The 14,241-nt window shown below is 43.4% G+C and overlaps 1 protein-coding gene across 5 annotated transcripts in view; it reads right to left on the bottom strand.

Moving 5' to 3' along the window:
- Window positions 1-14,241, bottom strand: part of LOC134354591 (alpha-actinin-1-like) — a 156,392-nt gene that overhangs the window by 81,882 nt on the left and 60,269 nt on the right. For all 5 annotated transcript variants that reach the window (XM_063063566.1, XM_063063567.1, XM_063063565.1 and 2 more), the window contains exons 3-4: window positions 6,744-6,863; window positions 1,274-1,360 (exon numbers count right to left, since the gene is read on the bottom strand). In XM_063063566.1, the coding sequence (XP_062919636.1) occupies window positions 1,274-1,360; window positions 6,744-6,863 (207 nt within the window). The remainder of the gene's footprint in view (window positions 1-1,273; window positions 1,361-6,743; window positions 6,864-14,241) is intronic.

Genomic DNA, 14,241 nt, shown 5'->3' with positions numbered 1-14,241 from the left:
CCCCATTCTGCTCCGTCATCTTATCTCCTCACCTGCCCATCACCTCACTTAGGTTCTCCTTCCCCTTCCATTTCTTCCATGGTCTTCTGTCCCCTCCTATCAGATTCCCCCTCTTTAACTCTTTCACCAATCAATTTCCCAGCTCTTTACTTCATCCCCTACCGCTCTCCTGGTTTCACCTATTACCTGCCACTTTGTATTTCTTCCTCCCTTCCCTCCACCTTCTTATTGACTTCTCCTCTTCCTTTCCAGTCCCGACGAAGGGTTTCAGACCAAAACATCAACTGTTTACTCTTTTCCATGGATGCTACCTGGCCTGCTGCGTTCCTCCAGCATTTTGTGTGTTGCACTTTGGATTTGAAACCAGTAGAGTGGACACAATGCATTAAGCAGGTGTGTCAGTGCTTAAGAAATTCACCTTGAATCATAAATGAAGTGGTTAAAAAGTAACAGTTAACAAATGTAACAAAGAAAACACCGGCAAAATGCTGGAGGAACTCAGCAGGTCAAGCAACATCTATAGAAAAGAGTAACTGGTCAACATTTCGGGCCGAGACGCTTCATCAGGACTGAAAAAGAGATGAGAAATCAGCGCAAGAAGGTGGGAAGAGGGAAGGAAGTAGTACAAGGCCACGAACAAGAGAAAATCTGCAGATGTTGGAAATTCAACACACACAAAATACTGGAGGAATTCAGCAGGCCAGGTAGCATCCATGGAAAAGAGTAAAAAAGTAGTCGCCGTTTCAGGTCAAGACCCTTCAGCAGGACTTGCCAAAGAGTCTCTGCCTAAAATATCAACTGTTCTTTTTTTTTCCCCATAGATGCTGCCTGGCCTGCCGAGTTCCTCCAGTTTATTCTGTGTGTTGAGTAGTACAAGGTGGTAGGTGATATACGAAACCAGGAGAGGGGGAGGGGTGAAGTAAAGAGTGAGAAGTTGACTGATGAAAGAGGTAAAGAAAGGGCTGGGGAAGGTGGAAGAGCACCAGAGGGAGGTGATGGGCAGGTAAGGAGATAAGATGAGGGGGAGAAATGGGAAATGGTGAAGCATGGGGCAGGGCAATTGCCGGAAGTTTGAGAAATTGATGTTCATGCCATTAGGTTGGAGGCTACCCAGACAGAATAAAAGGTGTTGCTCCTCCAACCTGAGAGTGGCCAAATATGACAGGTTATTTTCAATTCCAACACCAAGTACTGATAGCATAAAGGATGCTCACCCACACAAGAATTCAGATTAAACTGGTGGTCACCGTGAGATTTAAAAAAATCAGTTTACCTTCAACAGATATGTCCTGAATAGCAAAACGAAGGATGATTGTCCAGATCATACCCAAGGTCATCTTAACATTACCATCCACAATTTCTGGAAAAAAAAAGTACATTCAGGTTTTCTTAAAGAAAACTATACACAGCTCATCTTAATCAGCAAAAATTCCTAAATTGAAGTAAAGGGTGTATATTTAGACAGGGGTTCCCATCCTTGGCTCCACAGAATCCTCGATTAATGGTGAGAGCCCATGGCACTTAAAAAGGTTGGGAATTCCTGATCTAGAACTTTATGGATTGAGCCTATAGAATATGACACTGTAACAGATCTCAGCAATTCCAAATATATACAGAATATTATATTTCAGAAAATTTACACTATTTAAGAAAAATTAAACCAAGGCACCAAGCTGAGCAAAAGTAAATATAACATGAATTGGCACAGATTAGGTGCCTTTTGCAAGATGTCAGATGGAGCACCTCACAACTGGCAATTAGAGGGAAGCAGCTTTTCTAGAAGGACAGTTAGTCAAGTTCAAGAAACAGCCAAATGACAACAGAATTTCATACATCCAGGATAAGTGGAAATATCAAGAATAAATGACTACAACAGGATTACTTAGCTCAAAACCAGAGTGATCCAAAATAAACCTTCACCAATACTTCTACAATTATGAATTAGATGTCAGTTTTAGCCAGAGTGGAGGTTGGGGGGTGGGGGGGGGCGGGGAAGAGAATCTTAAGCTACTGAGACATTCATTGAAGCAAAACAGATTCTAACTCCACTTCAAGACAACCATATTCTACAAGAGAAATCTTCTGCATTATTTATTTATTTGAGACATAGCAAATGCGTGGCTTCCAGTCGAGATGGTGCCTGCATACAACACCCCCATGGTTGACATCTTCTTGATAGACCATGAAACCATATATTCCACTTCTTTTGTCTTTTACATTTGTTTTTTGTTGAATGTTGATTCTGGAACTGTTGGAGCCTGTGATTTGCAATTTGGAGACCGTTTGGGTGTTCCAGCATTCTGCAGTCTCTGAGAGGATTCCGGAAGGCAGAAGCAGCGTGCACAAACCTTGTGGCGAGAAGGTTGCAGGACGAGGTGCGAGCTGATTTTCGATTCCATTTTATTGATTAAAGCTTCCATTGTTCAAAAAGAATCCAGTGCTTTCCCAACATATATGACGAATAAACTGATGAAGATGGCAGAGTTTGTCATCAAAATGTCAGCCAAAATCGATACCTGTACCTGGCAGGAAGCCTGTGAAGAGTTTATTCACCTTCCATCATTCAGTGAATAAAGTGAGAAGGGAGATAGAAACATCGAGGTGAATGCAGAGGGTAAGTGCTGGTTGCCTGCCTTTTGATCGCTGGTGGAATTGTTCTGTTGCTGGAGAGGGGAAACTGCTTTCTGACTGCTGATGGGATTGCTCAGATACCAGAGAGGGAAGCCTATCTTTTGATCACTGGCGGGATCGCTCTGCTGCTGGAGAGGGAAGCTGCTGCTGTATCCAGAGAATGTTACCAAGGTTTTCTGCGTTTTGGATATGGACTTGGACTACGGATTTTTTCCAGTCTTAAAGTTTTTTTTTTAAATTATGCTTTTCGTGCAATCTTTCTCATTTTTTTTTCTGTGGGAGGGGGATGGGAGGTCAATCTGCCTGTTCCATTTTAGCTTGTTTTTTTTGTGCGGGGAGGGGGATTTGGGGGTCGATGACAGTGCTGCTGTTCCTTTCTTTCTTGATTTCATGGCTATCTGAGAAGACTTTCAGAGTTGTATTCTTTGATAGTCCTTCCCGCCCTTCAAACCACACCACCCAGCACCCCCAACTTACTTACTTACTGCCCATTACACCACTGGCATTTAGGGCAGCACCTTATTAAAGGCCTTCTGAAAACCCAAATGAACAACATCCACAGAATCTCCTTTGTTTACCCTGCCTGTTATTTCCTGAAAGAATTCCTCCAACAGATTTGTCAGGCAAGATTTCCCCTTAAGGAAACCATGCTTACTTTGGCCCATTTTGTCTCGTGCCTCCAAGTACCCCAAGAAGTCATCTTTCCCCAATGATCCAGAAATCCGAAACCCTGCACCAGTTCTCAGCCATTTATTCATCTGTACTATCATCCTATTCCTGCCCTGACTAGCACATGGCACTGGGAGTAATCCAGATTACTACTTTGGAGGTCTTGTTCCTCAGCCTTTTCCCTAATCCCCTATACTCACTACACAGAACCCCTTCCCTCTTTCCACTATATCATCGGCGCCATTGTGCACTGTGACCTCTGGCTGCTCACCCTCCCTCTTGAGAACCTTTTGCAGCCACATCCCGGCCCTAGCACCTGGGAGACAACACACCGCCATGGCTTCTCTTTTGCAGCCACAGGATCTCCTGTCCATCTCCCTAACCATCGGGTCTCCCATCACTCTCACTCTGCCCGACTTTACTCTTCCCTGCTGAGCTTCAGAGCTGGCCATAGTGCCATTGGCCTGGCTGCTGCTGCTGTGCCCTGATAGGTCATCCAACTTCAGCAGTATCCAAAGGGGGTACTTGTCACTGACAGGAATAGCCACAGGAAACCCTGCCCTGACTGATTACTTCCCTTACTTCCCCTGGTTATCACCCATTTACTATCTGAAGCCTGCACTCTGGGAGTGACTACCTCAGTAAAAGACTCAACTCTAAAGCTGTCAGCCTCTCTGATGGTCCTGACTGCATCCAGCTCCAGTTTCAGTGCCTTGACCTTGTCAGGAGCCGAGGTTGGCTGCACTTTCTGCAGATGTAGTCACCAGGGAAACCATCAGGTAGTAGCCCTGAATCCCACATCTGACAAAAGGAGCATTTCACTGCCTGAACTGCCACCCTGCCTACTCTTGTGATGTCTGACTTCTCAACCTTAAGTTCTAGCCTGTGCCTATTCTTGCCTAAGCTTGTTGAGCCAAAAGCCTGTCCATTCTAACTCTAACACTGTCCACTCCAACAATGGCCATTCCACTCCTGCTTCTTTTTATTGGCCCTTGCTAGTTAAACCCGAATTACAATCAACCCAAGCAGTCTTCTGCTCCACAGCCAAGTCCAGAAAGGACCCACTTGTTTTTGAAAACTGGTGCATAAAGTCCCCAAAGAACTTTCCCCAATTCACTCTGCAATCTCCTGCTCCGCAGATTCCCAGATAACATATTATCTGCTAGAGGCCATCAGCATCCAAGAGCTTCATTATCCAATTACCTTAACTTCTTTTCCTAGCATTGGTTACATGCACCAACTTTAGTGGGGCTCCACAACCAACTTCCCTCCATTGGACAAGAATAAATAAAACAGGATTTCAAATCTCTGAAGATATGGTGTGATCAGGATCAGTCTGGGTCGTGATGTTTCCAGCATGGCTGAGGTTACATTCAAGTATAACCGTTTGGAACATCTCAGTGTTTCGAAATATATACCACAACAAGCCAAACATATGCAAGTAGATGAGGAAATGTAGCTTCATTGAGATCAAAATTTCAGACAACTTAGCATATTTTAAAAGGGTCAAGACAAAACTAGATTTCATCAGCACACCTAAATGATAAAACAGGTTAAAGACAGCATGGTCTCCTTGGGGAACGTTGCCTGTCAAATCTGTTGGAATCCTTTGAGGAAATAACATACAAGATAGACAGAGGAGTCGACGGATTGTGATTACTTGGATTTTGACAAGGTCTTTAACAAGCAGCTGCACATGAGGTTGCCAAACAAGATAAGAGCCCATGGGATAATAAGAAAGATACAAGCAGATGGTAAAGAGTGGGAATAAAGGGGCCTTTTCTGGTTGGTTGCCAGTGACTAGCAGTGTTCCACAGGAGTCGGTGTTGGGTCCACTACTTTTCATGATGGAATTGATGCCATTGTGCCAAATTTACAGATTATACTAGGATAATTGGAAAGGTAGGTAGTGTTGAGGGAGCAAGGAGTCCAGAGGAGGACTTGGACAGATTACAAGAATGGGTAAAGAACTGGCAGGTGGAAAACAGTGTAAAGTGTATGTTCATGCAGTTTGATAGATGGAATAAAGATGTAGACCATTTTCTAAATGGAGAGTGAATTCAGAAAACTGAGGCACAAGTGCAGGATTCCCTAATGGTTAAATTTCAGATATAGAGTTAGTAATTAGTAAAAATGCAATGTTAGCATTCATTTTGAGAGGACTAAAATATAAAAGCAAGGATGAACTGCTGATACAAGGCAGTGGACAAACCACATTTAGAGTGTAGTGAGCAGTTTTGGTGCCCTACACCTAACGAAGGATGTGCTGGCATTGGAGAGGGTCCAGAAAAGACTTAGAAGAATGATTCCAGGAATGAAGCAAGCAACATACAAGGAGTGTTTGATGGCTCTGGGCCTGTACTCATGAGAGTTTAGAAGAATGAGGGGGGAAAGATCTCATTGACACCTACCGAATACTGAAACACCTAGAGTGTACATGGACAGGATGTGACCAACATGGAAGAGCCTAGGACCATGGGGCTCAGCTTCAGAATACAAGGTCACCACTTTAGAACAGAGATGAGGAGGAATTTCTTTAGCCAGAATGGTGAATCTGTGGAATTCATTGCCACAGGTGGATGTGGAGGCCAAGTAATTGGGTATATTTAAAGCAGATTGATAGGCTCTTGATTAGTCAGAGTGTCAAAGGTTATAGGAAGAAAGCAGGAGACTGGAATTGAGAGGACACTCCTTTAGAACAGAGATGAGGAGGAATTTAAAGCTGAAGTCAATATATACTTAATAAGTAAGGGTGACAAAGTTTACGGGGTAAAGGCAGGAAAATGGGATTGAGAAGGAAAACTAACAAGCCATGATCAAATGGCAGAGACTAGATAGGCTGAATGGCCTGGTTCTGTTTCTGTGTCTTACAAGACCATAAGACATAAAAGCAGAATTTGGCCATTTAGCCCATTGAGTCTGCTTTACCATTTCATCATTCATTTTTCTTCTCCGCCCCAAAGTCCTGCCTTCTCCCCATATCCCTTCATGCCCTGCCCAATCAAGAACCTAACAACGTTTGCCTTAAATATACCCATTGACTTGGCCTGCACAGCTGTCTGTGGCAATGAATTCCACAGATTCACCACACTCTGGCTAAAGAGATTCCTCCTCACCTCCATTCTAAAAGGACACCTCTGTATTCTGAGGGTGTGTCCTCTGTTCTTAGATTCTCCCACCATCGGAGCCATCCTCTCCACATCCACTCTACCGAGTGCTTTCAAAATTCAACGGGTTTCAATTAGGTCACTCGTCATTTTCTGAATTCCAGTGAATACATGGCCTAACATTAAGCCCCAATGAAAAGCTGCCAAGTCCAATTCCCAGAAAACTTCATTTTCAGTCTAAGGAATGCCTATCTGCTGTAGTGTTTATGAACACCACAAATTCCATACCACTTACAGATATAAGTCTGTTATGTAAATGGGAAAATATTCTCTTACCTTCTGCTCCGATGGAAACTAGTTTCACACCTTTAGATGCGATAAAATCCAAAGCCTTGTTGACATTATTTATCTTGTGCACCCTCATTTTCCCACGCTCTGGTTTCGGTAATCGCTCCCCTGGGGAAAAGAAGAAGACTGCTTGCATTTTTGTTCTTACTAAACACCCGGCTCACGATCCAAATGACAAGTAAGGTCCAAAAACTTGCATTAAAAATAGAAACCTCAAGAATTTTGGTTCATTTACTCCAACCACATCATTTAAAACTAAAATGGCAAATAACAACAATTGGGAAGCTCACACAGGCATTATGGATTAATAAGCAAGAGAAAAGCTACAGAGGGTGATAATCCAGAACAACATGCACACAAAATGGTGTAGAAACTCAGCAGGACAGGCAGCATCTATGGAAATGAATAAACAGTCGATGTTTCAGGCCAAAACTCTTCATCAGGACTGGAAAGGAAGGAGGGAAGAAGCCAAAATAAAAAAAAAGGTGGGGTGAGGGCAAGGAGGACAGCTGGAAGGTGATAGGTGAAGTCAGGTGGGTGGGAAAGGTAAAGGGCTGGAGAAGATGGAATTTGATAGGAGAGGAGAGTGGACCAATGGAGAAAGGGAAGGTGGAGGGGACAAGCAGGCGAGTGGACTGACATGTCAGAATGGGAATGGGAACAACATCCTCACTCGTGGGAATATTGCATTCATATCATTAATTTTTTTTGGAAAACTTTGAAACTTTCCCTTTTTGGGAATATATATAGTCAAAGTTGACAACAGTGGTCAGTAAATACAAGGACAATGAAACAAATCAAGATTCCAGGGCTTACAGTTCTTTTCTAAAACCTCAGGACACCCCCTAATGCTTAATTTTTTTTGATGTATCTTTTCCAATTTCAAGACCCTGCTAGACATTAAGAATTTAAAGTACTGCAGGTTTATCCCATCCTGACGAAGGGTCTCGGCCTGAAACGTCGACTGCACCTTTTCCTAGAGATGCTGCCTGGCCTGCTGCATTCACCAGCAACTTTGATGTGTGCTGCTTGTTATCCCATCAGTGAGTTGTTTGTTGTTGCTGATCATGCTGCTGCCCGCATTGGAGGTGGAGGAGTTGGTGCGTGAAGAGGGGGTGCAGTCTAACAATGAGTGATAGTCTTAGTCGCTTGTCTTGCGATCGCAAGACCCTATTGGGCGTTGCTAATGTAGAGTGATGCTAGTCTGATTCATTGATTTATCAGCGAACAGCGGGGGAGCTGCGTGGCCTCGATGGTAGAGAGGACTACGCCTCAAGCCGCAGTGTTGCCCAGGACAGAGGCATTGGTGTGGCGTGCCAACCAAGCTGGAGCCAGCACAGCCCCCAGTATTCATTCGGCTGAAGATAAGCCAGACTGTGTTCGATTGCAGACAGCTGCAACATTCATGGACTCAGAGACGTTGTTGTGTGACTGTATTTTACTGATATCTTATATATGCCTGCTAAATATGTGCCATGTTCTGTTTGACCACTGGTACTGTGTTTTGCACTTTGTTCCTAGAGTAACACTGTTTTGTTTGGCTGTATTCATGTATGGTTGAATGACAATTAAACTTGAACTTGAAAGATAGTGCCCATTTAATAATTCACTCTATTTAATAATTCATGGCTCTTCCCGATACAATGAAATGCCAGCAAAGATATTGTGCCCAAGTCTTTGGAGCAAGAACTCAAACAACAATCCCACTTGAAATAAATGTACTACCATGGCTGAATCCCAGCTCGTCCCATATAGCAACCAGCTCTGTTTGGGACAGCACAGAAGCGTGGTGGTTAGCACAACACTTTATAGTCCAGGCGACCTGGGTTCAATTCCTACTGCTGCCTGCAAGGAGCTTGAACGCTCCCTCCCATGAGTTTCCAGTGGGTGCTCCGGCTTCCTCCCACAGCCCAAAGATGTACAGGTTGGCAAGTTAATTGGTCATTGTAAACTGTCCTGAGATTAGGCTAGGGCTAAATCAGGGGACTGCAGGCAGCACGGCTCAAAGGGCCGGAAGCGGCTATTCTGCTGTATCCCAATAAATAAATAAATCTCCTTCCCCTTCCCCCCCCCACACCTTTTTATTGTGGCATCTTCTCCCTTCCTTTCCGATCCTGAAAGGTCAACTGCTTATTCCTTTCCACAGATGCTGCCTGGCCTACTGAGACCCTCCAGCATTTTGTGTGAGAGTTGCTCTGGGTTTCCAGCACCTGCAGACTTTACTCCTGTTTATTCATTGTTCCAGATATCTTCTCAGCTATTACAGCTTGCAATGCATGGCAATTTTAGTCAACTGCATTCAAACACTGAACACGGCCAAGAATTGATTACATCTTCAAAACTACGTTGAACAAAGTCTGCCAGCTTTCTTTCTAAACAAGATCGGTAAGTATGGTTTCAGCTACCATATTCAACCCCCAGCTACTAAGCTGAATCTTGGCCGAGGTGCACAATGGATGTGAATAAACATGGGTCTGATGCAAAGTCCAAAGAGTTCTTACTGCACGGGCACACATGAACAAGTTTAATAAATTACAGGACATTTCATTTACTAGGCCGAGCCATTTACTTTTCTTTTACTGCCAAGGCTATCTAGCATTTTATTGGCATACAGCATCACCGTGCCTCTGTTACCAGGTTTGCAATCTGGTTTAAGATTGCACTGCTGAAGGCAAGTGATTACTTACCAGTGGTTAACCAAACAAGGAATACAACTAAGTATTTTATTAATAACATTTTTTCTGTAAAAAAAAATTATGGTAGCAACACCACCAACAATGAAGAGGCAAGTGAAGGTGAGGCTGAGTCAAGGGCAGAAGCAGGCAGGTGCAAGGTGAGCTCGAGGCAAAGTCAGGGCAAGGTCGACGCACATTCGAGATGAAGTCGAGGAGAGTGGAGCACTAGAATGGCAGATTCAAGGCCCATCCACCTAAACCGAGTCAAGTTTTGATCAATCTAAATGCCAGGATGATTTGGAAAGCTCAGGCCCATAACGTATCAATGTGACAGGGCCCGGGTCTTACAACGAGAAATGACCTCACATTTGGACGATTTAAATGCCAGACCAGTTGAACTGAAATGGCAGGGTGTCGATCCAGAGGTGAGGATCGGATGAGTTCACTCCACTCCGCACTGCACTGAGGCAGAGGCTGTGGGCGCTCCTGGCTTCGTGTCTTGGGCTCCGTGACATTTTACTCCACTATATGCTGAACTGAGGCTGTGGCCTGTTCCGGCTGCTCCAGGCTCCAAGTCTGAGCTAATTCTGAATGCTTTTTGTTTACTTTTACTGTTTGCATGATTTGTTTTTTTTTCTCTCTCTTTCTGCATGTTGAGTGTTTTACAGTCTTTCTTAAAATGTGCTCTTTTGGGTTTCTTTGTTTTGTGGCTACTTGTAAGGAGAATCTCAAGGTTGTATCATATATACATACTTTGATATTAAATGTATTTTGAAACCAAAGACCAGAACATGCAATTCCACAACAAATGCAAATTCCAAAGCAGTTAGGAAATTTAGTTAAATAATTTATAACTTTAAAAAAAAACTAGTATTAAGAATGGGACTGTGAAACTAAAGAAATCCTAAGTACACCATATGCTTTAAGAAGGGAATTTAATTGCCCTTTGTATGTCTTATACGCAACTCTAGCTCAAGAATATCTGAGAAAATGGTTGAGCAATCCATTCTGTTGTAGTAAGCCTTGAACCATAGGACAAGTATACACCTTTGCACAGACACTGACGCCAGTCAAGGCACACTGTCAATTTAGGAAAGCACATGCCACACCTGCATCCCAACAGCAAATTATGTGGACACATACCTATATTGAGCAAGGTGTACCTATCACAGATTAGACAAGAAACGGCCTGGCACTGTAATACTCTGAACATTATCATTCTGTCAAAATTCTCTGCTGTACTCTATGTTCTAAAATCATTCAAACTAGCAACAAAAGGAGCGACCTGAAACTAGAACGCATCTTAAAACATGAATTAGAGTCCACAACCCACACACTACATCGATTAAACCTTGCTGCAGCATCATCCTCCGACAGCGTCGAGGGAGAAAGAGAGATCATTCGAACGCAAGGACCTTCCCCCGGGAGCAGCGAGCAAAGGAACCTGGCTCATAGAAAAAAGGGCCCACACCTACAAGAAATAGCTACACATGCTTAAGCAAAAAAGTCTTCTCTGTACCTAACCAATCCCATAACCTACAGATCTTAAAGTTCAGCAGTGCTGTCAGTCAAATGAGTACAGGCTCAACAGGACTGGAAATAATTTATCAGAAACATGAAAGCAGTTAACACATCTCTCCTAAATGCTGCTGTGATCAGAGTCGGCTTTCATATCACTGACATAGGTCATGTAATCTGCTGTTCTGTGGCAGCAGTCCATCGCAATCGATAATAATAAAAATTACAGTAAGTACATAATTGTGCAAATGTCAGGCACCCTGGATTTTTTAATACTAATTTTGTTTCAGTTGTTTTATTTTTTGTATTCTGCATTAGTGTGTCAGTACAAAGCAGCAAATTTTAGATTTCCAAACATTTAAGTTTCCAAAAAAAAAATTAAACGTTAGAAAATTTTTTGCATTTCATTAAACAAAGTAACATAGAACATAGAAGAGTACAGCACAGGAACAGGCCATTCGGCCCACAATGTTGTGCCAAACCAGCTAACAAACAAATCAAAAACACTAATCCTTCCTACTTAAACTATGTCCATAACCCTCCACCTTCCTCATATCCATGTGCCTATCCAAATGTCTCTTAAAAGCCTCTAATGTATTTGCTTCTACAACCATACCAGGCAGTGCAGTCCAGGCATCCACCATTCTCTGAATAAAAAAACTTACTCCTCACATCCCCCTTAAATCTAACCCCTCTCACCCTTCGATGCATGTCCTCTGGTATTAGACATTTCTACCCTGGGGAACAGATACTCTCTGTCCACTTCATCTGTGCCTCTCATAATCTTGTAAACCTCTATCAGATCTCCCCTCAGCCTCTGACACTCCAGAGAAAACAACCCAACCTTAGCCAGCCTCTTATGATAGCACATGCCCTCTAAAAAGGCAGTATGTGCCGAAGACTTTTGCACAGTACTATCTGTATATAAAAAAATTAAATAGGTAGTGCAAAATGAGAGCAAAAAAAAGTGAGGTAGTGTACATGGGTTCATTGTACATTCAGAAATATGATGATGGAGGGGAAGAATCTGCTCCTAAAGTGTTGAGTCTCTCTCTTCAGGTTCCTACATGTCCTCCTTAATGGTAGCAATGAGAAGAGGGTATGGCCTGTGTGATGAAGTTCCTTACAGATGGATACCGCCATTTTTGAGGTAATGCCTTTTGAAGATATCTTTAATGCTTGGAAGACTAGTGCCCATGATGGCACTGGCTGGATTTGCAACCCTTTGCAGCTTTAAACGATCCTGTGAAGTGGCCCCTCCACACCAGATGGCGATGCAACCAGTTACGATGCTCCCCACGGTACACAGATAGAAATTTGTGAGCGTCTTTGGTGACACAAAAAGCTAACCTAATTAGCTCAACTTTTAAATAGAATAGTATGCACCAAGTCGAGTAAAAAGCTAACCAGCACCAACGTCCCAGCATGTTCTACTACTGTTTCTCTTGGGGCCTTAGCTCCGGTCGCCACCATCCTGTTCTGAGCCAGTGTCTACAGGGTGGACCTGGACTCTCCCCTCGTCTAATTTCGACCTTGACATCCCTCCTACGTGTACTTTGGAAGTCCCTTCTTTTCCCTCTTTCTTTGAGGATTTCATTTTAATGCCCCTCTGGTGACGTTATTGGTTGGCTTCCTCAAGTTGTGGCCAATCCATCTCTATTTCTATTTGCATACTTGTATCGCTATGGATTCCTGGTTGGAGTTTTCCCCACTGTGCCTGGTTGATTACTTTGTCAATCCATCTGATGTTTAGGATCCTTCTCAGGCACTGGTTGGTGAAAGTCAGCAGTCTTTGTAGTGTCTTTTTTTATTGTTCTCTAGGTTTCAGAGCTGTGCCTTTAATCAATTTGCTTCAGAACAGCCAGATTACCATTTATCAAACAATGTGGAAAATAGTCCCGTTTAAAAATAAAGCAGGACAAAACCTAAACTGCCAACTTCATTATCTCAGTTAACGGTAGGGGCCCATGGCATAAAAATATTTTGAACCCCTTATCTAGTGGATTTAATGACCATGGATAATTTTGCCGTCAGATAACAAAAATGTGAACAGTGGTGTTCAACTTAGGCTCTGCAAGAATAAGAGTAGGAGCCATGCATCTGTTTTCTATCTGCATTGTCTTCTGTGTTGCTTGTTTATTATTTTAAATAGTCATGTGTATTGGTGGCATGGTAAAAGCAAAGGGTTTAGTTACATATTCATTCTTTGTTCTGGGCAGTTTAGAGTTGGGGATTACCAGGTGTCATGTCTTTGGTTAACCACTTAATTACATTTGAAAACACTTAACTCTACCTACCTTTGCTCAAGTCCCCTTAAGTGCATTTAATATTGCTAGTTTTAATTTCGTCATTTTAAAATTGCATGTTTTGCTCATACTAATAAAGGATTGAATATATTTCAACTTTTTGAACATTATTAAGATGACAGAACACACACTAGACTTCAGAGGGATCAGAAGTGGAAAGAGTGCACAATTTCAAGTTCCTGGCTGTCAGTACCTCTGAGGACTTAACCTGGTCCCAACAAGTGCAGAGGGAGCTAAAGAAGATCAAGGTGGCTAAAGAGGAATATAGGAGACCTGGAGAACAAACTTAAGCAGAGCAGCACAGAGGAGGTTTGGAGAGGCATTAAGAGCATTACTGGCTTCAATCAGCCTAGCTGTCGACCCTGGGAATGCACCCCTGAATGGACTTATGGGTTAAACCAATTCTTCAATAGGTTTGACAATTCACACCTCTCAGCACACCGGTCTGGATACAGAGGCACCCAATGCTCCCTCAGCATCAACACCTCCCCTCCTCCCATTCAACACATAGATGAACATCACAGGCTACCACTGTCTACATCCCTTCCTTGCCCTGCGCCTACCATCCACACCTCCACATACCAGCTGCTAGCATCCCAACCTTCACTTTCCCCAGCCCCTACCTTCCACCAACTCCCCAGTCATCATGGACTCCCCTTCACTGCTAAGTAGGTGATAGGGGCTCTGGGGAAACTCAGACAAGGCAAAGCATTGGGACCGCATGGTGTGAACCCCAAGGTCCTAAAGGAGTGTGCTGAGCAGTTGTGTTGAGTTCTCCAGCATATTTTCAAACTGTGTCTCAGCCTGGAAAGGGTCCCGACTGTGTGGAAAACATCACGCGTGATCCCAGAACCCAAAAAGGGTCCAGTGGCCCTGAATTAACACATCATGAAGACTGGTCCTGGCTCACCCCTGACCCCTGGTCAGATCAGTCATTGATCCCCTGCAGTTTGCCAACCAGTAGCATACTGGAGTCAATGATGCTGC

This window comes from Mobula hypostoma, chromosome 12 (assembly GCF_963921235.1).
Source record: "Mobula hypostoma chromosome 12, sMobHyp1.1, whole genome shotgun sequence".
In the NCBI taxonomy this organism is placed as follows: Eukaryota; Metazoa; Chordata; class Chondrichthyes; order Myliobatiformes; family Myliobatidae; genus Mobula; species Mobula hypostoma.
Note: the sequence above shows the minus strand (reverse complement) of the source record. Positions and strands in the feature narration are given on the sequence as shown.